Source organism: Pan paniscus, chromosome 5 (genome assembly GCF_029289425.2).
Source record: "Pan paniscus chromosome 5, NHGRI_mPanPan1-v2.0_pri, whole genome shotgun sequence".
NCBI classification, from domain to species: domain Eukaryota; kingdom Metazoa; phylum Chordata; class Mammalia; order Primates; family Hominidae; genus Pan; species Pan paniscus.
In genome coordinates, this window is record NC_073254.2 from 89,375,415 (window position 1) to 89,398,602 (window position 23,188).

Here is a 23,188-nt window from a genome sequence, read left to right on the forward strand (position 1 = left end):
ATAAATCTGAATAGACAATATTCAGCAATCTTTGCCTTCAGATTTTTTAGTGCCTTTGAAGAACAGATATTTTATAGCTTTTTAATATTAATTCTTCAGGTAGCCAAAAATAGAGGATCAGTCTGTATATATTCTTGTCTAAAAGCAATAAATTGTTATGTTAGTATAAAGGAAAGGAGGAAGGAATTAACCCACTAGGCATCAGCGGCAAAATATAGTAAAAACCTAGACCTAAAATTAAGCCTCAATTAAACCAACCTAAGTTATGTAATCACAAACACTGAAAAGAAATCTAATCATACTGTGTCACTTGGAGCATTAGAAAAACTGTTCTTTTTTCATCTATTCTCTATGGCAACTGGTAGCAGATTCCTTAAGCTGATACTTATTTCTACGCTTATTATTCCACCCATAAAACCATGTTGTTAGTAAAACCTTTGCTGATAAATAAGAGAAATTGCAACACAAGAACCCCGGACATGTCTTTAGCTCTTTAATTGCTGTAATCACTGCATGATTACTACAGGTGTCAAAATTTGGTGGGGCAGGTGGGAACTTTGAGACATTACTTTTACTCTACAAATTGTTTAGAGCTATTTCCCTTAGTCTCATGTGCTATAACAGGTATGTGGCAGATATTTCGTGGATTGAGTTTAGAAAACTTATTGCCAGGTATAAATGCGAAAGAATTGTGATACAATCTATTTATATTTTGTGGGTGGTTCTTGAGGGAAAGTCCAGGTTGTCCCCCTCTTAATTCAGGCTAGCTTAATTAAATTTGTATCAAGCTCCCTGACACTCCTGCTCCGCCTGCAAGCTTTATCATACAATGGCCAGCTTAAATATTTTGCCACTGACAGACTACTTCTTGGACTTCTTAAAACATCTTTGCTTCAGGCTTTAAGGCTAACACACTCCCCAGAGTCTACACACTATGATAATATTCTGCCAACTCATATATCCCTAAAACTCTTGTGGCTAGTTAATGTCATACCAGGGGAATAGCTCTTTCATGTAGCCAGTCTCCAGAACAGCATTGCATTTCTGGATTCTTGCTTTCTGGAAAGTATACAGAAAATACTGTCGTGATATTCTTGTGTTCTGTAACCAAATGCCTTATTGAAATTGTATGCCCACCTCCAGAGATCCTAGTACCTAGTAAGCATTCAGTAATTTTTTAAAAGAATGGTGAAAAATTGAATTATTTTTCCATCCAGTTTGCTTTAACAAAATGTTATTGGACACTGTACCTGAGTTAAGGCAGAGACTAGTATAAAAAATGACAACTATGGAAGAGACGTTTCAAAGATAGCCACACTGAATTTCAAAGATATCCACATTAGATATAACTCAAAGAGATAGAAAAATGGCAGGTAGAAATTCTAGGAAGAGGAAAAGGCATGTAGGTTGGCTAATCTGTGGCATTCTTAAGAAACAACAAGTAAGTCAAAATTTACCTAAACAGGTGTCTATGGAAGAAGAGACTAAAGTGAGTAATTTAGAAACCATGCCTTATAGTCCAGGAGGGATTTTTATTTAATTTGCTACTAAAAGCTGCTAAGCTTTTTCTATTGTATTTTGTTTGCTTGTTGTTGTTGCTGCTGTTGTTTCAGCACAGAATGATTTTTTATACTCTAGGTTTTAAAAAGATGAGTATGTCAGTAACAGGGAGGATAGATTGTAGCAGGGTGAAAGGTGAATTAGAAATACCAATTAGGATTGGCTAGTATAGTAGGTAATGAAAGTCCACTTCCTGGAGGTGGTAGGAAGAGAAAGCAAAGAGAAGATTCTGCAGAGGCAGAATCTATGGAATTTGGTCCTTAACTGAACATAGGGTGAAAGGGTGAGGGAGCAGAAAAAAGAAGACTCTCCAGTTCTGAGCCTGTGTTTTTGCTAGTACCAGTAACAGAACCAGGGAAATCAAGAAGATATCTAGTCAGGGTGAGTTCCATTTTAATATTTTAGAATAAAGATTCCTAATGTGATGTTAAAACAGACAATTAGGTAAGTTGTTCTAATCGTCTGTCTTGTGTCGAGATTTGGGCTCTAAGAATTCCCAGAAACACAATTACAGGCATTCATTCTGAAACGCTAATAGATAACAGTATCCATGCCATGTTAAAAATATATGGATAAAGAAGTATCCATGAAACCCCATCTCTACTGAAAATACAAAAATTAGCTGGGCATGGCGGTGCATACCTGTAATCCCGGCTACTTGGGAGGCTGAAGCGGGAGAATTGATTGAATCCAGGAGGTGGAGGTTGCAGTGAACCAAGATCGTGCCGCTGCCCTCCAGTCTGGACAACAAAGTGAGACTCCATCTCAAAACAAAGTAAAAACAAACAAAGAACAACAAAAAGGACTGTATCCATATACTTGTCATACGGATATTTTTTTTTAATCTTCACTTCCAAAAATGCAGAGATAAAAATTTTCACAGTTTTCCATGAAAATTATGTAGCCTTTTTTTTTTTTTTTTTTTTTTTGACAGAGGCTGGCTTTGTTACTCACACTGGAGTGCAGTGGTGCAATCTTGGCTCATTGCAACCTCTACCTCCTGGGTTCAAGGAATCCTCTCATGTCAGCCTCCTAGTAGCTGGGACCACAGGCATGTGCCACCATGTTTGGCTTACTTATATTTTGTTTTGTTTTTTGTATAGATGGGGTCTCACCATGTTGCCCAGGCCAGTCTCGAACTCTGGGGCTCATGTGATCCCCTTGACTCAGCCTCCCAAAATGCTGGGATTATAGGCATGAGCCACCGTTCCTGGCCTATGTAGCCTTTTAAAAACATTTTAGGATATTTCTCTGAGTTTTTAATGAGCTCCATACTTCCACTATTTTCATATTTCTCAAACTGGGAGACAATGATGGTGGACAGAGGACAAAAGAAGACACAGACACAGGGTAATCACAAATCCCCATTTTCATGGGGGCTTGAGTTTTTACAAGGAGATTTGGGGGATAATAGTAAGTAAGAGATCATTTTATATTAACTCAATATCACTACAAACACAGCTAAATTGTGACATAGAAATCAAAGTATATTTCAATTTCTAAGTATAAGGCATAAGATTTCAAAGAAATGTCTTGTTCATAACAGACTTCTTCCTGCGCCATCCCTGAGCCCCAACAGTAAGTGCACTCCATTAGGCAATCTGGGTACTTTTAGAGGAAAAGTTTGAGCAATTTAGTCCTAGACAATAGCCATCTTTTTTTATATTACTAAATTTAAACTGTTGCAAAATTATGCATTTACAGCAAGTATACTCATGATTGACAGTGGCAAAATAAAAAAATATGCAACTAATTTTTGCTGTTTTCAGACCCTGCATCTAGTTTCTTTTAAACTCTGGCATCATATTTATTCAAACAGAAACATATTTGAAACATAGACACTAAAAATGGGTCTACAAGTTCCATGTGAGGGACGCATTGGGACTCCAGCCAAGGAAATCATCCCCCTTTCACAACACACTTTAAGAACTAAGCTAAATCCCTGTAGTGTGCATTGCTTCCTTAATATGAGTTTTGACATTCACTTTAGGCTAATATTCAACAACCTACTCTGGAGAGAGGAATACAGGGCTCAGAAAATGGTAGCCCAGAGTATGGTGCTTTGGCATACTGAATGCTTTGAACTAAGAACATTGAAAGGCCTCAGAAGCAACCTCAGAATCAGGATCTCTCTGATCTTCTCTTTCCCTCCTGTCAGTGGCCCCTTATTCTCCTCCAAAGTAAGTCATAGATACCAGAATTCCTCTTCACCAAATTGGATCATAGTAAGTAGAACTTCTTTTCCCCAAAGCAAGCCAAAAAACTTAAAAATATTACTCTAACCTTCCCTTCCCTTTTCATCTAGAAGCCAGCCATAAAGGACTCATGCAAACCAGTAAAGAAGAAGAACCACAGGTTCATCTTAGCCGATATGGGCAACGGCATTGTAGGTGTATAAAGTTCTAAGGCTGGAAAACGTCATTCACAGAAACTGGTCTCTAATTCCCATCAGCCCATGATTTCCAGACCTCATACTATAATGTTTATGGTTAGGAGATTCTCCAACTTTCTCTAACAATTTATTTCAGCTTCTAAAAGTCTGTATACAGTGAATACCTCTCTGATATATAATTCAGACTTAAGCGTCAACTCTGTGATTCACACTTATGAATTAAAGTGAAAATCTGTAAACAGTTTTTTCTAAGCCCACCTACAGGTCATTTACAAGTCATTTGTATTAAAAAGAAAGGAACACAATAAAATCAGAATGAGGAGGCCAAGCTCCTGGTTGGGACGAGTAAATGAGCCATTCTTCCAGCGGGAAGACCTCTTTTATAGAAGAAGAGGACATTTATAATGGCCTTCCATGTGGCAGTCGCCTTCCCTGGCCTATATGTCTATGCTGTCTTGTTCATTTAAGGTATTCAGTATACATTTATTGAGCACCTGCTGAATGCCAGATGCTGTGTGCTAGGTGCCAGTGATATACAGATGAATAAGTAATTGTCCAGGAACTGTTCAGAGACAAAATATGAAGACCAGCCATTAAAAATATAATTGCAGTACTATGAAATAGCTGCAGGGTGATCAATATCCATGGAGCTTATGGGCTCACTACAGAGAGTACCTAGCCCATCCTGGATTGTTTTGTCTCATTTTCCATTTTAAAAAGACATAATTACAAACCTGAATAGTCTAAAGAAGAGTACTCCCTGAATCTATGAGACACATCTAAGATAGCAACAAGCAAAGAGAATTGATGTGGAATTCAGAAAGAATTCCAGCTTGCTCACTACTTGTGTGAGCTTGGGAAACTTACTTAGCCTCCTTGAGCTTCAGTTTTCTAATCAGTAAAGTGGAGATAATGGCTTTACCTCCCAGGGTTATTGTGAGGATTAAGAAAGATAATAATGGCTGCCATTTCTTAAGTGGCTCTTATCTGTGTGGCCCAATGATAAGTGTTTTATATCCTTTTTTAAATCTTCAAAATTACCCTGCAATGTAAGTCTGATTACTGAAACTGGGGCTAAAAGGAGATTAGATTTTACACTTCAGACCACACAACTTAAAAGTGATACAACTGAGGTCTAAATATACATTTCTCTAGATCCAACTTGGAGAAATATGCTATCAGACTTGGCATATTCCAAGTATTTTAAATGGTCTAGGAGAGTTCTTGAGATATAGCAGGTACTCCAGACATACAGGTGGCTTTCCATCCTCATTTTTCTCAAATATCTGAAATATGATGAATGTGCTTCATTTTATAGAATCACTTTTTCTCTAATATCAATAATTAAAGGATTGCAATGACTAATTCTCTTGCATTTAAAATGTATAAAAAGAAAGGGGTCTTTTGAAATAAGCTACTCAGGAGAGCATATTTCTTGTGCAGTTAGATTGGTGGTCCTCTCAGGATGGGGATTCATATACAGCTTCAAGAAATGTTGTGTGATAGTAATATGAATGCAAGGAAACATTATCATGCTCTTATTTTTATTGCAAAAGATGCATATAATATTTGACAGCCACCTGAATTCTATAGATGTGCAGATATTGTCAATCAGAATATATCTTTATTTAAATAGAAAATCCACAGATTAGAATTTTCTCATTATTACACATTTTGAAAACTCAATTCTAAGTTCAGTTTTTGACAGCAGTTAATTTCTTTAAAAAACAGGGGTGCTTAAATTAGAAAAGAAAGAAAAAGGCAATCAGATAAACCCTAATGTCACTAAACATAAAAAATAGCTAAATGAAATAGACCAATAGATTTATAAGCATGAAAACTTCGAAGCAAGTGGCAACTCATTAGAAGCATCAGTGCTACAAATAAATACTCACACAAGTAAATAAATAAGAGGAAACCTTTAGTACATGTGAAAACTAAAATGACACCTAAGTTGTTGCCCCAGAATATTGTTGGGTTATAAACTTTCCAATGTTCACTGTGAAGCTGGCATTCTTATCAGTGGACTCTTCTTTATTTTAAAGGCTGGACGATCTACTTGAGTCTATGAACAAGAAGAAATCATGCTTGGACAATCAAACTGAGTTCATGTCAGAGACATGAGCTGTCAGTGGCAGCTGTTATGTGATACTTCTGCCAGAACTCCAGGCCATCATTGCTATGGTTATTTCTGGCAGTGCCAAGGTGGCAGTTTCAAATTAGAATGAATATTTGGCATGAGGAAGTATTTGCAATTAATGTTTCTAGGTAACAAGGGCCCCATATTTCAGCATACAAATTTTTCATTTGTTTCCATATTCATTTCAGCATCCTTCAGCTTTATTATTCAGAATAGCTTTAATAAACCCAGGTAGAAAATTCCAAAATGTTTTTTAGTTATGTAATATTGGTGACCAGCATAACTTTATATTTTTCCTGTATACTTTTTAGACTTTCATAGCAATCCAATTATTTGAAATATGATCCACCCAGTTCTGAATTAGGTACTACCCATTCAATCAGAATATAATTATAAAACCTCCAATCAGCTAATGTATATTCTTTTCCATGGAATGTATTTGATGCTTGGTTTGCTTCTTAAAAATGCTTTATCTGGTGTATTTGGCTGCAACAAACATTAGGTGACTTTGACTAATGAAATAACTGTTGGAAGGGGATGGAATAATTCACCTCTTGGCCAGAGAATAGTAGGAATGTCAACGGACATTTCCAGCAACATGGGAAGGATGGGAAGGTATAGTTCCCCAAAGCAAAGTCAGAATCCTCACAAGATGAAGGATAATTGGAGACTTCACAAACAAAAATTATCAGATGCTCATCTCAAAATAAGGGTGCCGTGCCTTTGGCATCAACTCTCTTAGAAGAGAATGAGTTTCCTGTACTTGAAAAGGAAAGATGCCAAGAAGGGAGGGGATTCCAGCATAGAATTAAAAATTGAGCTAGAAATTGTCTGAATCCTAGAAAATGGAAAAGAGAGGATAGACAAATAAAACCATGGGAATAACTAATTTGAGGAATTTCAAATTACATATGAATATATGAAAATGAGGGGATTGCCTCACTTGGATTTATCTTAGCAAATTATCCTATCACTTTCATAGCAGCACCATATGTTTTCTTTATCACACTTACAGTTTTACATTTATTTGAATTATTATGGCTGTGTCCTCCATTAGACTTCAAGCTACAAGAGATCAGAAACTCAATCAGATTTTGTGCAACATCATTACCTGAGCATCTAGCACAATATGTGATGCTCGTAAGCATGTATTAAATGATGAAATAAAATATCTCAGAAAAATGTCAGTACATCACCCCTACTGTGCCGTAGAAGAAAATAACTCTATATTATAAGATTCATTGCTATGAAAAATGAAATTTGTAAGTTAGAAGCAGATCCAGTCCTCTAACTACAATAGTTTTTTTTTAAGTGTTCCTTATGACACAAATCCATATTTTCATCAGTATCTTAGAACCTGGTACTGCATGAAAGTGTTTGTCTCCCGAAGGAAAGAATGTGCTACTTTATGTTTGCCAGTGACAGGGTCCTCAAAATCTCCCCATTGAGTTGCTTATGCAAATCCTCTCTCTCATAAATCTCCACAAGCCATCACTAGTCAAATTATGTTTGCCTGGTGTTTCTCTGTTAATCCTGCAAATCTGTTTTGTATATTCCCCACCAAACTGATGGGAAGTTAATCACTCTATAATTGCTTGCTATGTTTCATGTCCCTATCATGAGTAATGTTGCCATGTTCTTGTCCTCAAACACCTGATTCTCACACAGCCAACTCCTAGAGCCAAAAGGAGCAAAGACAGAAACTGATTGTTGCAAGACATAAAATGGCAGAAATCTCTCACATAAAAGTAGGGTAGTGAAAAGGAAAGAAATGAGCTAAACAATGTATTGCCTAGATACATATTTATTAAATATAGGAAATTAAAGCTTGCATAGGAGAGAACAGACTTTTTTAATGTGTTAAAGATTCAGTTGTTTTTGTCTTTTGTCCTTTTCCTTTTCCTCAAGGAGATAAAGTGCTTCTCTGCAGTGTCTTTTAGAAGGAATTAGGCATTACAGCTATCGCAAAGATATATTTCTTTTTCAAAACAAATCCTTACTTTTGAAAATATTTGCTAGTTGAAACAATGGACCAAATATTCAAATTCTAGCTTAAACATAGATATAATATACCTATGCAAACCACGTGCACAAATGGTAAGTTATGAGGCATATGGTTAAAATACAGTAAAATCTTACACAAATATGAAGGCATAGTCTTGGAGAATCACCAAAATATTGATTTTTAACTTTTAAAAATCAAAACTGAGGAAGACATTTTCTCCTTTAAAATAACAATTACAAATACAGGGCACTTATTATCTAACTCTTCTTCGTTAGTGCTCTTAAATGATCTGTAATTGAACAAGATTCAGCCCATGATTCTTACCCCAAGGCCATTTTTATTTGACTCCATTTGTTGAGTTATGGTGAAGTTGAGAGAAAAGGGTGTAACCAGGGATGAGGAGTATGAATATATTTGTATCTGTGATTTTAGAAGCTTATCAGCTACACAATTTATGCTCTGAACCCTAATTGTTAAGAATCTATACCATCTCCTAAACAAATTGATGAAATCTATGGGTCAGATTTTCCTCCTAAGAAGCTCAATCATTATGCACATGGAAAATGCAAGGTTTTACATCCCACATATATTTCAGACACTTTAATGCTTTGATTCAGCCTTAATGGCAGGGCTTGGGATTTTGCTCCCACTTTAGTACAGCCAGCTAGGATTTTAGTGTTTATAGAAATAAAGCATAAAAAAGTAATATTTCCCATGACAAACATCAGGAACTGGGTACTTTACAAGTTTCAGTTTTTAAACATTTTAAAAATATGATAACAGTTTTTGTAAAACAGTTTTAACTTTTGAATAATGAAAATCTTACTCAGAAATGACTGGTACATTTTTAATGTACCCACAACAAAACCTTTTTTTTTGTAGTCTTGTAAGTGAAAGAAAAAGTCAATTCTTAATGTGTAAGAAGTGCTGAATATGAGACAATGATTTGCTGCAACTTATTTGCATTTGTGCATCTTATAGGACCTCCTGGTTCCTGCCAAACTTGATTATCCTTATTATTAAAGCAAAAATATTAAATCTCTTGTTTGAAAAACATACATCAAGTTGGGGATGAGAGCTATCTTGTTCTCTTTTGCAGAAGGTCATGCATACAAGGAAGAGGCATATGGAACTATTTCAAGAACTAAATCAGAAATTTCAAACTTTGGACAGATTTCGGGATATACCAAATACAAGCAGTATGGTAAGTATGCTTTGCTTCAATGCCTGAGTAGAAGATGCATCATGTCAGATATTATTCCTGCCTTCCAGGACCTCCTAATGGTGGGAACATAAGATGAGTCTACATAGAAAAAAAAAGTATAAGCCCCCAAAACATACTTTGGAAAGTCTACCAAGACAAATTAGGAATGACAGAATCTTTAGGCATTTTATTCATATTTCAAATATCCTCATTTATAAGCTTTCATTAGAGTTAGTTTTATATCAAAACTATATTGGCTTCATCTGATCATTTTACTGTCAGAGTTAAAATTAAAATTAAGTTTCTTTTCAAATATCCCTTTGGGTTAATATTTCCATTTTCATTTGAATGTCTGACATAAATGTAATTGTTTTATGTATATGAAGTTGTAACCTGAAACCAGAGTGATAGATTTTTGTCTTCAGGAGATTTACTTATTTTGTGGTAAGAATTTTCGTACACACATCAACACTGGGGACTCTGGTTATTAACTGTGACCATTCTCTTCTCATTCATTTACATTATTATAATCTTAGTACAGGACTTCATCAAATAAAATAACTTTGTACAATTACTATGTTTATGGCATAATCATAGCTTCACAGAAGTTTATGTAATTATAAGAGCACTAGACCAGGACTCTAGAAATCAGTATACTAGTCGAAAGCTCAAAAGCTCAATCAAGAACTGTCTGATCTTAAGCAAGTCACCCAACTCAGGTTTCTAAATTTCAATTTCACCCTCCAAAATGGAGCATAGAAAACAGTAATTAATATATATCTTCAGTCATTAACAACACTTTCAAAAGCAAGTAGGTTAAGAAGCATCTTATAGGCTAGGAAGCTGAGACTCAGCTATAAGACATAGAGCTGGGACTGCCATCTGACACCAGCTCTTCTCCTTTGCCCAAATATGGGGCTCTTTCTTTGCCTCATACTCTTTGAGGCCCTTGGATGGTCATTCTTCTTTTCCAGACATCAATATTTATATTGTTCTAAAGTAGATGACGTTTGGTCACCTTCTTAATCTAGTGATTCTTCCATATGTATTTTATGAGACTTAGCCCTAGCTTCCTGATTAGTAATGTTAGCTTCGGAAGAGCTGAAGAGTATCTTTTATGTATCTTTATGTTTTTCTTTTATTCCTCTCAGTACTAGTACAATTCTGGTTGTGATAAGTTATCATGGCTTCCATTGATTTATAGCATGGCTATGATCATTCAATCTGTGTTTGTTAAATGAAGGCTATGAGAAATATACGCTCTAACTCTTAATTGGTCTCTTAATAGTTTCATGTTCATCAATTTTTCTCCTTAAAGTAGGAATCATTTATTATTCGTTATCACCAATCAAATGCTAGGCATATAGAAAACACTTCATTCATAATGAGTGGATCTTCCTCTTCTACTCCTCCTGATAGAAGGCTATCAATTTTTAGCTAGCATGCAAGTGAGAATTACACCATTGAGATTAGACCTAAACACATTACCTACTCATTTCGAAATATTGAAAGATAACATTGAAATAATTGAAGAAACTTCATTACTTAAAAAAAGGAGAGGGTTATATTTACAAATCTAAAAGTCTTATGCAACAGATACAGCTGGCTAACTGCTATAATATGATTGTAATTTCCCCTTGTTGTATGGTCTGGGTATTAAATCATTAATGGCACAACTATCTGTATCTCAGTTTCCTGACAACAAAAATAGTCTACTAATTACACCACATCTCTGCAGCAGCGTGCCTTTTCTAGAAGAGATTTATAAATATTTACCATTTGGAAGGTTAGGAGTGGGGAGGATAGAGTTGTCATTGCTGCTTGACTGTCATCCTAAATATCTGAGAAGAGAGAGAAAAAAATGCGACTTCCTTATTCAGTTTTTATTAATAATGAGCATGAGTGAGTTCATTATCCTTAATTTAGTCACATAATTTGTAGTGGCACATTATTAATGAAAAATTGCATAATTGGGTGGAGAAAGACTTTTTTAAAACCTCAAATAAAGGGGTTTTTCTTTTCTTTTTTTTTTTTTTTCTGGGCTGCTGACTCACAGCACCTGCCTGGCACTGCAAATGATGGTAATTATGCAGAATAATAGAATTTGGAGAATCAAAGGGAAACCAAAAAACCATTTAGTCCATTTCCTTGCTTCCAGGCAGGAAAACATTTAAATCACACTAAAAAAGAGAAGGCACTGATATCCAGAGAAGAAACTATTTTACTTTGTGTGTGTTTCACAAACCATTCAGTTAAGATCTCTTTCCCCCAAGTAGCTTTTGCAAATTCTTACTTTTTAAAAATAAGCATACTCTTTTTTGCTTCGTACCTAAATATTGGTAGGTTGAAAGAAGGAGGGAAAGAAAGAAGAAAGAAGGAGGGAAAGAAAGAAGAGAGAGAGGAATGAAAGGAGAGAGGAAGAAAGAAAAAAAGGAAAGGAGAAAAGAGAAAAGGATAGATGGATGGAGGGAGGGAGGGACTTATCCACAAGTGGACAGTCAGTGTGCTCTGGATCCATGAACTATGGGAAATGCTCAGGCAGCCCCGCCATATTTTTGGGTGGCTCTGAACTCTGTTTACCTAACATTCTATTTCTACTGATGCAGCTTAAGACCAAATTAGCATTTTGGGAAGCTTCGTGCACTTTGGCTTATATGGAATTTATGATGTTTTAGCCTTTAACAAATATGCATCTGTTTAACATCAGCTCCTTATTCTGTACTCAAGTGCAAAACATAAATTAACAAACACAAAACAGCTGCATAAATTCGGAGACTTACACTAACTTCGAAGATTTTATCATAAGATTCACACCTCCATTGAAACCTTTCCTGGCACCTACAGCTCTCATCACCAACTTCAGTGATCCCTTTGGACAGCTCCACGGTTCATCATTTACTTGGACAATTGACGATATTACACTTTTCAGTATGAGAGTCTATAGGCTCCTCTCTTATCACGCCCAACACGCAGGATGATGAGTCGCTCCTGGGTACCACACACTGACAACCAAGTCCCTCCCTACTCCCTGCAGATCTTGTTCCCACTCTGACTTCTGAGTGCAGTAGTTTTTTACCACTAAAGAAGCCTCTGACCTAAAGGGCATCCACACATTTGTGAACAATAATGAGAACACCAGGTGAGCTGGGAGTGGCTTGGGATGCTAAAGATTAGTAGAAAGCCAAAATTAATGAATTATGAATTAATGTATTACCCACTAATAGAACCTCTCAGGAATTCAATAGGTCATGTAGTGACAATAATAGCATTTGAAATTAGAATATAGATTTTCTGACAAAGTTTAAAATTGGCCATTTTAGTTCACATATCCATAACAGTTGATCTTTGAAATCATATCTGTTCCAAACATAATGGAGCCCCTATATATTCCAAGCAAATGAACTAATACTTGGAATTACATACTCTGAATTCTTTCAGGATTGAACTAATTGGACTTTCTGTCAAACTAAGGATTCCCAGAAATCTCCTTTAGACACAACCCTCGTGTATGATAAATGAGTCCACTGTGGATCTGATTCAGTAGAATTCGAACCAGCGAGCCTTTCAGTTGATGTTTGATGATTCAGGTCTCACCATAGTGCCCCTAAACGTTCAACATCTCCCTATTGCCTACAAAATAAATTCCAAATTTAGTAGCCAGGCATTCAGAATCCCTTATGATCTAGCTTCCACTTCACCATCTGCCTGCTTTTCTGCTATTCTCTTTTATGCCAACTAAAATAGATAGGTCCTGTTCTCATGGCTTTCCTGTCTCCATGTTCTTTGGATTTTTACTTCCCAGTGTGCCATTCAGCCACCAGACCTCCAACCACGCATATGTGTTCGTGGCCAAGCCCATCCCTCTATTCTGGCCCTAATGTCACTTTTCTCAGAAAGTTTTATGTGTTTCCCGTATAAAGAAGCCATCTCTCTATTCTTCTCTGAATTCCCATAGCACTTTTCCTGGATGATAGATATAAATATTAACGTGTTTTAACCTCCGTTTAACTATAAACTCTTCTGTAATAAGTATGGCTACTATATATTGAGTGTTTATTAAATTCTCCAGGCATCATTCTAGGTTACCCCACTTTTTTTATTTTTGCAACCCCACAAGGTAGGCATAGATCCACACGTTCTGCCAACTCCTTGGCCCACAATATAAAGGATATCTCTGTTTTGCAGATATTCAGGTTGAGGTTCAGAAAAATGAAATCAATTGTTTAAAATCACGTTCATCTGAAGTGGAGGAACTGGAATTTGGACCTGCAGGTATCAGGCTTTAAATCTTGAGCTTCCTAGTGGACCATGCTGATTAAAACTTCATCCTCCCTGGTAGCTAATATGGTGTCTGGCACAGAGCAGCTGATAAATAAATATTGATTGAAGGGAAGCAGAGAGGGAGAGAGGAAAGAAAGGAAGGACAAGGCAGAGGTAGAGCTACAAGACTGTAATTCATGAGACTTTAGAATATTTGACTAAAGCATAATTAATTAATTCCCTCCACACATCCTAAAAATTAACCTTTCATTAAATGTTTACTGTTAACCTTTCTTCCCCATATATTCTCAGGAGTAAGGTTAATCAGTGCTGAAAACATCTAATGCATTAAACATTTTATTAATTTAATTTCCAGTTATGGTAAGTGTTTTTGTTGTTGTTCTGGTTTTTGGTTTTGGGTTTTTTTTATGTTGCCCAGGCTGGTCTCACACCCCTGGGCTTAAGCAATCCTCCTACCTCAGCCTCCCACGTAGCTAGAATTACAGGCACACATCACTGCACCTGGTTGAGGTATGATAAGTATTTATACAGATTGCCTCTCTTTCTTTAGCCATAGTTTCAGATGATGTTTAATATATTGAGTGGAGTTTGGATAGTAATTCAAGTACCTATTTTCTGTTCACTTGGTAATTGATTATAATCAGTTAAACGCCAGATTTGGGGAGCAGGGAAGGCTTACACTCAACAACTATAATATTCTCACTAAACATGACATTCTATAATGAAAAATAAAAAGGAAATTGGAATATTAGGCTTCTAAGATCATTTTAATAATTCTGAAAAAATAGAAATCAAGAGCTAATAGAAATTAAAGGCAGTGATTTTCAAGAGGGAAATATCTTTCAAACTTTATAGAATTTATCGGTATACAATTAAAAGTTTAAAAAAGTATTTAGATAAACAGTTAAATTTTATCTCATAAATAATTATTAATTTTAGTCAATCTGTATTCTACAACAAAAAAACCATAAAACAAGAGAATATAGCAGCATTTAAATATTCCAAAATGTTAATTTCTTGAGAAAAACTAGACATAGTGATCTAAATTATTTAATGGAATTGTTACCTTGAGTAACTTTTTATTATCAAATAATATGCCCCGTAAGACATTCTCAAATCTGCTAATCTCACCAAATTTCTGTCACAATACTTACATTTTCTACATTTAATCTTAGTGGTGACTTAACTCTCCTTCCTACTTCAACATATGGCCATACTGACAATTCACAACATGCCCCAAACAAAACATCGCCTACTTTGCCTTCTATACCACTGTTCACTTCCTTTCATTCCTAGAAAATTGTTGGGTAACTTAGAGAAGGTATTCATCAGTTTGTTCAATGAAATAAAACTAAAATCAAAACTATTTCCCACAGTTGGCCATATTTTCAAGTCATCTCTGCATCACAGAAACTGGATTAAGATTACAAACACGCTCTCTTCCTGGAAACTTCAACTAGCGGTGATCCTGGTCATCACATAAATGACTCTCTTTCCCTCTCTTCTCAACAGGAAAACCCCGCACCAAACAAGAATCCATGGGACACTTTCAAAAACCCCAGTGAATACCCACATTACACCACAATCAATGTCTTAGACACAGAGGCAAAGGATGCTTTGGAACTGAGGCCAGCAGAGTGGGAGAAGTGTCTGAATTTGCCTCTGGATGTGCAAGAGGGTGACTTTCAAACAGAAGTTTAAAAAAATCAAAATGGACTAAGGTAGAGACAAAACTTTATTGCACTGACACTTAAGACTTGGGAAGCCTGACATTTCTATCTGGACAGTGTGACTATCTTATGTCAGGACCTTCATGTGCCAAACGTCAGTGGTGTTTTCATATGGTAACTTCTCACTAGTCAGGCTAGTGGAGAGATGACCAGGTGTACAGTTCTGACCATCCTGTGTTGTAAGTACCCGTGGAATGGATTTGTAAGGTAATCTTTATAGATAAACCTCAAGCAACGATTCATGTTGTAACCGCTTCATATGGTTTAGTTTTCAAAAAACTTCACCATGAAGCACAATGTATATATTTATGCAGTTTTTAAAGTTTATAACAGTCTGTTTGGCCATTACTACACTTTTTACTTTATAATATAAAAGCAAAGTTTTTGTCATTAAATGAATGTTTGTTGAGCTACATTCTTCATTGCTTTAAATGCAATAAAGTAATAATCTCACTTTTATATGAATAATATATTTCACATCTTTATTATTGCAGTTTTCTCTAGAAAGCTCTGAGAAGCTTTCTCTGCTGCAGCTGTGTATAAAATATTTAAAATGTTGTATGGTGTAAATAAACTTTTGTCTACATATCAGTTTTTTAGTGCATTTTATTTTGGATTTGTTGACCAGAAATTTACATATTTATAAAGTTTTTTTTCAATACAGATACTAAAAATGTATTCACGGTTTTAATAGCATACTATTATTACTCCTTTGAGGCTAATGATTTCTCAAATGTAATAATAGGTTTATATAGTGCTTCTGTATTTTCTACTCAAACATTCTTTGGAATGATGTACCATGTAAGTGGGGCTTGTCAGAAATCTGCTACCATCATACTCTTACATAAATATTATGTTTTTTTCTATCTTGTGGCAAACAGATAACTAGTAGAAAACAGTAAGTTTCCATACAGAAAATAATACAGGGAAAAATGTTAATTTTAAGTAATGAAGTCCACTGCATGTTTCACAAAGGAAACTACTCATACTACAGTTATTCATCGCATACAAAAAAAATGAACTTCTTCAGGACTTTAAAAATTTTTATCTATATAGTCTCTAGCAAAAGGAAAAGGGGAGTGGATGTATTTGATTAAATGATTTGTCTCTGGTTTGAAAGTGGAAGCCTGAGGTGAGCCAAATGCACAAACAGTCCGTAGTGTCTTCTCTTGTGTTAAAGCCACACTGGTAATTTCCCTCGCTCCCTCAGATACACATTAAAGGAAATACCAGGGGGAAGGATTTTAGCAGTTTCTTGGTCATTTCAATGATTCGAGATGTGGTTTTTTAGTCTGAGGCAAGTGAGGCGGGTGGAGAGGAGACTGGGTTCTTCAAAGTTCCTAAAATGTGTATTTAGATGAGCCTGTGGTTAAACCTGAGCTGTGTGGTCTTCTGTGGTCTGCCCCAAACTCAAGTGAATCAGTTCCTGCTCCTCACGACCTTGGGGATCCGGCACTCAGGCCATGAGGCAGAGACTACGGTGCTTCAACATTCAAGTGCGCCTCTAAGCTAGAGCCTTAAAAACCACACAGCTCAGGCTGAACTCCTGTCAGATACTTATAATGTTCTCAATGTGAAGATGTTAAAAGTATATTTTTCATCAGATTTTAAAAATAAAAGCAACATCGTTATGCAAAAATATAACATAACTAAGGACTGATTTTTCAATAAAATAAATTTTATGCTAATTATAATGTAATTGTATAGCCTATTTATAAGATGACTTTTTGCTGATAGGAATAATATTTGGCAAATCTCTCCCTCTTAGTCTCTGTTTCTCTTTCTACATATATACATATATAATATACACATATGTGTATGTATATATGTATATATCTCTATATATGTGTATCAATCTACATATATATATAAATCCATAATGCTCAGTTTCATCTCCGTTACCTATAACTGTGAATGCAGACCATGTATGTGGTCACCCATTTCACACTGTAAAATCTTGAAGGAAAAGAAACACACTAAGCATATGTTTGAAAACATACAAATTCAATATGTTTAAAAACATATAAATTCAATACATTAGCTAATATTTCTTCTACAGATTCACTGCCGTAAAATAAAATCTTATTTTTTTACTTTCATTTTTCTTTAGTTCTAGTAACTCCATATTAGATGTATATGTGAAAGCTGTCCAGAAATTGCACACTTAAGAATGTTAGAGTGGATTTTTTGGCTACTCTAAGAAGAATGTCGAGTTGTGGCGTGGTGTTTTTTGTTTTTTAATCTACAACAAAAAATGCAGGTGAATAAGTCTCAAGGAATGATAATTTTAAGGAGGCCGTTTTCTGCTCCATTCCTTTTAAGTGTCCCCTGAACTCCCTCTCTCTCGTGCGCCCACAAACACACAACACCTGCACACATACATGCACACATTCTTCCAAAGCTGAGTCACAGCTGTCCCCTTAGGCAGGGGGGCATATATTCCAGCCTGGGCAGTTCCTTCCTGGCCCACTGCACTCATGACTGGCCAGAATCTTTGTGCCCTTCCACTAGAAGTTCTTCCTTTTCTTTTATGTCTAAATTTTACTTGTGCTTTAAGGGACAACTCATATTTCATTTTCATAGTTTTTCACAATTTTCCTCCAAGCTAGAAATAAGTTCTCCCCTGAACTCTCATGCCACTGTTTCTGTACTTCTCTTAGGACTTTTCAAATATTCTATCTTGTTATTTACATGCATTTCTTATATCCTCTGGTGGACTCTAAGTGCCTGGAGGGCAGGAGTCATGTCTGATCCATTTTATATTTCTTAAGGGGCTTAGCACAATAATGTTCACACAAGAAATGTTTGTTGAAGTATTTGTGGAATTTATTTTAGTATTGCTTACAGTGATACACATCAAGTCACACACTCATAGGTATTTATTGAACAACTATTAAATTAAATGTTTATTGCTATTTTAAGCAGTTAGGATACTATAGAGTCTCTGAGGCAACTCTCAGTCTATTGAAGATATAAGATACATATGTGAAACAAGTAATGTCCTTAAAATATGGAGTAAGATTAATTATTCTAATGAAATGGAAGTTCAGAAGAGTTTGTGTCCACCAAGGATCACCATAAATAAATGGCACCCCAATATTAGAGCCCAGGTCTCGTGACTCCTACCCTAGAGATATTTTCATGACACCATGGTGCTTCTACTTGTTCCTTTTGGATTATTAAGTCCCCAAGTCAAACAATAACAAGTTATATGGAAACATTCTCAGGCAAGGAATAGAGGCGTAAAATTGAAAACATGCATCATTGTTCATAGTGGTGGTGAGGCTAGTGGCTGATTGTAACAGAAAAGCATAGCTAATCCAATATAAATTTCAAGCCAACTTCAATTTTCAGATTGTCTTCAGACTGTGTAAAAACACAGCCAATTTTTTAAATTATTATTATACTTTAAGTTCTAGGGTACATATGCATAACATGGACACAGGAAGGGGAACATCCCATATCGGGGCCTGTCGTGGGGTGAGGGCAAGGGGGAGGGAAAGCATTAGGAGATATACACGCAGCCAATTTTTTAAAAGTCAGTCACAAAACCATTGCTTTAGAAAGTTGAATCTGTAAATTTTGAACCATTCTCTGCTTTAGTTTTCCAGGGTTATCCATGTCTCTAGCATGTCAATTTACACAGTTTTCCACGGTGACAAAATCATCCTGCCCCTGAGATGCTTCTGTAGTTAAATTTGTAACTGGGGTAGTATGGCAGAAAAAGGCTGTCAGAACCAAAAACCGTAGAATGTAGAGATGAGAGAAAGCTTGGCAATCAATGAAAATGGTGATGATTTTCAGGTGAAAAAAAAAATCCAAACTTAGGGAAGAAGAAATTGTATTTGAAAAGACTGCTGCAATAGAAGGGGGTATTGCAATAGGGAGTGCACTCCAACTGTAATATCTACAAGCATCTCAGAGGTCAGGCAGAAAGGCTTTTCTTTAATACCGAGGTAAACAGGAAAAGAAAAAGCTGGGTATGAGAGCATTGGGTGAGTAGGTGTGGTGATCCGGTATTTGAGCAGGAAACGTCTTCTTTGTGGTTAGCCAGTTCTGAGTGGTACGGTGAGGGGTGGTAGCTCTACTTTCCAGTGCTTGGTTAAGCTCCCAACACTTGTTTAAATTCAAAGGCAGTCCAAAGTTCTAAGTCCTGGTGAAAGCAAGAAGCCTGAATTAGGTTTGGTCAAGTTATCAAATATTATTTTCAGATTGGTTAGCAGGGACAAACAATTCAGCTAGTAATTTCCAAGATAAAAAATAGGAATTTGGAAGGTTTGTGTCTCACTTTGTTATAGTGTTTGTAAACAAACAAGGGATTCATCTATGAGGTTTATCTAAGGGGTGCAGCGCACCAGCATGGCACATGTATACGTATGTAACTAACCTGCACAATGTGCACATGTACCCTAAAACTTAAAGTATAATTAAAAAAATAAAATAAAATAAAATAAAATGGTTATTCTGGTTAAAAAAAAAAAAGAGGTTTATCTAAGTAATATGGAGAAGAATGGGTCTTTGTAGTGAGTCATTTCTGGAAACACAAAAAGGTGGGAAGTTTTTTGACCCTTGCTGCTTTTCAAGAACACAGGTAAAGTTCATTATCACAGGTGAGGAAACTAAGTCCACTGGAATAGGAAGAATTTTTCAAAAATTGTCATTGGTGTTCAGCCAACAGTGATTACAAGAAAGGATTTTCTCATAGTAGGCAAATAGTAGTGGCTTTTTAAGCAGAAATAACTGCAAAGTAAAAGTGTAAATATTACAAGCTAGATGAGAACATTTAATTTTAATGCTGAGCTTGCCAATCATCTCTTGGGTTGGACTCCTGCTTATAAAACCTGGCATTCTGGTTTGTAAATTTGTCCTTAAAATGTCATAACATGAGTCCATAAACCTGGTGCCAAGGGTCAAAGCAAAAATTGCACTGGACTTGGCTGGGGATGTTGGCTCACACCCGTAATCTCAGCACTTTGGAGGCCTAGGTGGGTGGATTGCTTGAGCCCAGGAGTTCAAGACCTGCCTGGCCAACATGGAGAAACCCCATGTCTACTAAAAATAGAAAAATTAGCCAGGCGTGTTGGTGCACAGCTATAGCCCCAGCTACTTGGGAGGCTGAGGTGGGAGGATCACTTGAGCCCAGGACGTGAAGGTTGCAGTGAGTGGTGATAGTGCCACTGCATTCAGCCTGGGCCACAGAGCAAGACTCTGTCAAAAAAAAATGCACTGGACAAAGTTACACATGCAAAGAAGACTTTTAAAAGCCAAATGCAATAGAGGAAAGAAGCCAGAACTCAGTCTGAGCTCTAAGAGATGGAGAGGTTTTAAGAGCTGGGAAGAGACTGGAGGATTATAGGTCACCTGTGTTTGTTCATTGCCCTAACCCAAAACAAGCATAAACTTTCAGGTATCTTTATGATAAGAGGTAGTTTTACTTTTGAAGCAAGTTGCCTGCAGAAGTTAGGCACTTACCCTCTTACAGAAACTGGAAGATAAGGACACGCTTCCATGAAAATTTCAATAGAGATGGCTCCAAGGTCCTTGAGAAAGACTCCTGGGCTATAAAAGTAGCAAGGAGTTTTGGATTTTTTGGTTTTTGTTTGTTTGTTTGTTTGTTTTTGTTTTTGTTTTTTTAATTATATCTCAAGGAGGCAGATAAAGATTTGCAGGTTTTCTAAATGAACAGCTCTAAGAAAAGGGAGGTCAGGAAGAAGACTGTCTAAAGTTTAGTCAAGTTGAGGAGAATGTCAAAGCATTCTTGGCCACAAGTAAGCTAATAGACTGGCACCTCAAAACCAACTAAATTGATAAGACCCATCCATGGGCTCAATCAGCTAGAGGACAGTCACCTGTCCCAAAACACCCAGCCAGAAACGTCTGGCAAATCTTACCCTTACGTAAAAGCAAATGATTCATTGTGAAAATGATTCTCTCTTAGCAACCACCAACGTATGAGTCTCAAAAGCCTCTTGAGGGGTTGCTGAGTACACCTCCCTTCCCACTATCCACTAACCTCCAGGAAGAAAGGCGAGCTCGCCTTTAAAAAGGGATTTTCAACAAAAGAGAATAATCTCAGTAATTAGAGTCGAAGGTTAGCCTTTCAATTTCTATTCTTTTATTTTACCAGCTACAAGTGTGTATCAATTTTTCAGATTAATTCCTAAACTAGCATTGTCCTGTTTCCCCCTCTCAAAATTAGAATTGCACTTCTAAGATTCATAAGGAATTTTATACATAGAATGGAATATAATTTTATGTAGCAATTATGTTGTGCTTTATCCTAAAGTGGACTTGAGGTGGTTTATAAAGATACATACTTTTTTAATACATCCAACAAATATATATTCAGAATTAGCTGCAGTCTAGATACTGTGTTAGAAGTGGGTGATGTGATATTGAACAAGACATGGTTCCCATTTTTAAGGGACTTAGGGTCTCTGAGGTCATACAGACTGACAAATCAAACTATAAGAATTTGATGGATTTATGTGGAAAATAAATAAGGGCGTACTTATTTATTTCCAAGAACGGGCATTGATACAGGTTGCCAGAAAATAATAGGAAGGACAATCAAGGCGATACAGAGGCTAATGTAGTACCTAAAATGTATGCCTCGAGGTCTTAGACTCTTCCCTGGAGCTTTGCCAAGCGATGACCTTGAGCTTCCTAGCAACCAATGCAAATACGGAAACTACATTTAGTTGTGTAGTTCACAGTGCCTCTAAAATAAAAGCCAACATTTCCTCTGTAGAAACAGAAAACCAAGAGGTCCCTCTTGTTAACCCTCATGCTTCATTCCATGGTAAATTCTTTATCAATAACATTCTTATAAAATCTCAGAGTTTTGTAGAGATGCTTCTTATGTTCCTTCTTGAAGGGTAATGTGGTGGTGTATTTATGTGTCAACTTCACAAGGCCACAGTAGCCAGATATTTAGTCAAATAGCATTCCACATGTCACTATGAAGGTATTTTTTAAGATGAGACTAACATTTAAATCAGTAGACTTTGAGTAAAGCCGATTCCCCTCAGTATGTGGATGGCCTCATCAAATCAGTTGAAAGCATTAGGAGAAAAACACCGAGGTCCCCTGAGGAAAAAGGAATTCTGCCTCCTGACTGCCTTCAAACTACAGCTACAACAACCACCCTTTCTAGAGCCTCCAGCTGCTGGCTTGCTCTGCAGATTAGGGACTTACCAGCCCCTACAATCACATGAGTCAACTCTTAAAGATACATCTCTTTCTGTATATATGCACTTATCCTATCTATCCATGTTTCCCTGGAGAAACTTGGCTAATAAAATTAAAGGCTTTACATCCAAGTACCATCAACAGAAACAGTTTTTCACAGGGTCAATACAATGTGCTACATGTTTAAAGCTCTCTCATGGTCTGGCTGAATAAAAGAAAAATAGTAGAACATCTATTCTACTTCAAGAACTCACCCAAGAATAGGATTTCTCAAAACAGAGGTTTAGGTAACAATTTTAAGCTTTCTGAGTGCTTGTAAATACTTTCTTTATAAATGTTTATTTAATCCTCATAAGAAATCTATAAGGCATATTCTATCATTATTTTCATTTTACAAATAAAGAAACTGAGGTACATATCTTCTCCAATGTCACACAAGGTAGCAAATGCCAGAGCCAGAATTCATCCTCACTGCTTAGTTTTACAGTCTAAGTTCTCAACTACTCTGCTGAAGAGTGAATAATTTTTAGTCTGCAGAAAGTTTAAGGTTAAATTCACTGGTCTGGCAGGTATTTGGATTGAATTAAGATTAGATCTGCATGCCTCATTGTCTGCAGAATCTTGCATAGAAACATGGTATCCAGAAGGCCTCTCCCCCTCCGTGGAGAAGAATGTTGAAGAATTG

The 23,188-nt window shown here is 36.3% G+C and overlaps 1 protein-coding gene across 2 annotated transcripts in view; it reads left to right on the forward strand.

The window, feature by feature from the left end:
• Nucleotides 1-15,903, forward strand: part of ADGRB3 (adhesion G protein-coupled receptor B3) — a 750,487-nt gene extending 734,584 nt beyond the window's left edge. For both annotated transcript variants that reach the window (XM_003809552.7, XM_057302535.2), the window contains 2 exons: nucleotides 9,197-9,301; nucleotides 15,095-15,903. In XM_003809552.7, the coding sequence (XP_003809600.3) occupies nucleotides 9,197-9,301; nucleotides 15,095-15,283 (294 nt within the window). In that variant the 3' untranslated portion in view covers nucleotides 15,284-15,903. The remainder of the gene's footprint in view (nucleotides 1-9,196; nucleotides 9,302-15,094) is intronic.
• The last annotated feature ends 7,285 nt before the right edge of the window (nucleotides 15,904-23,188 follow it).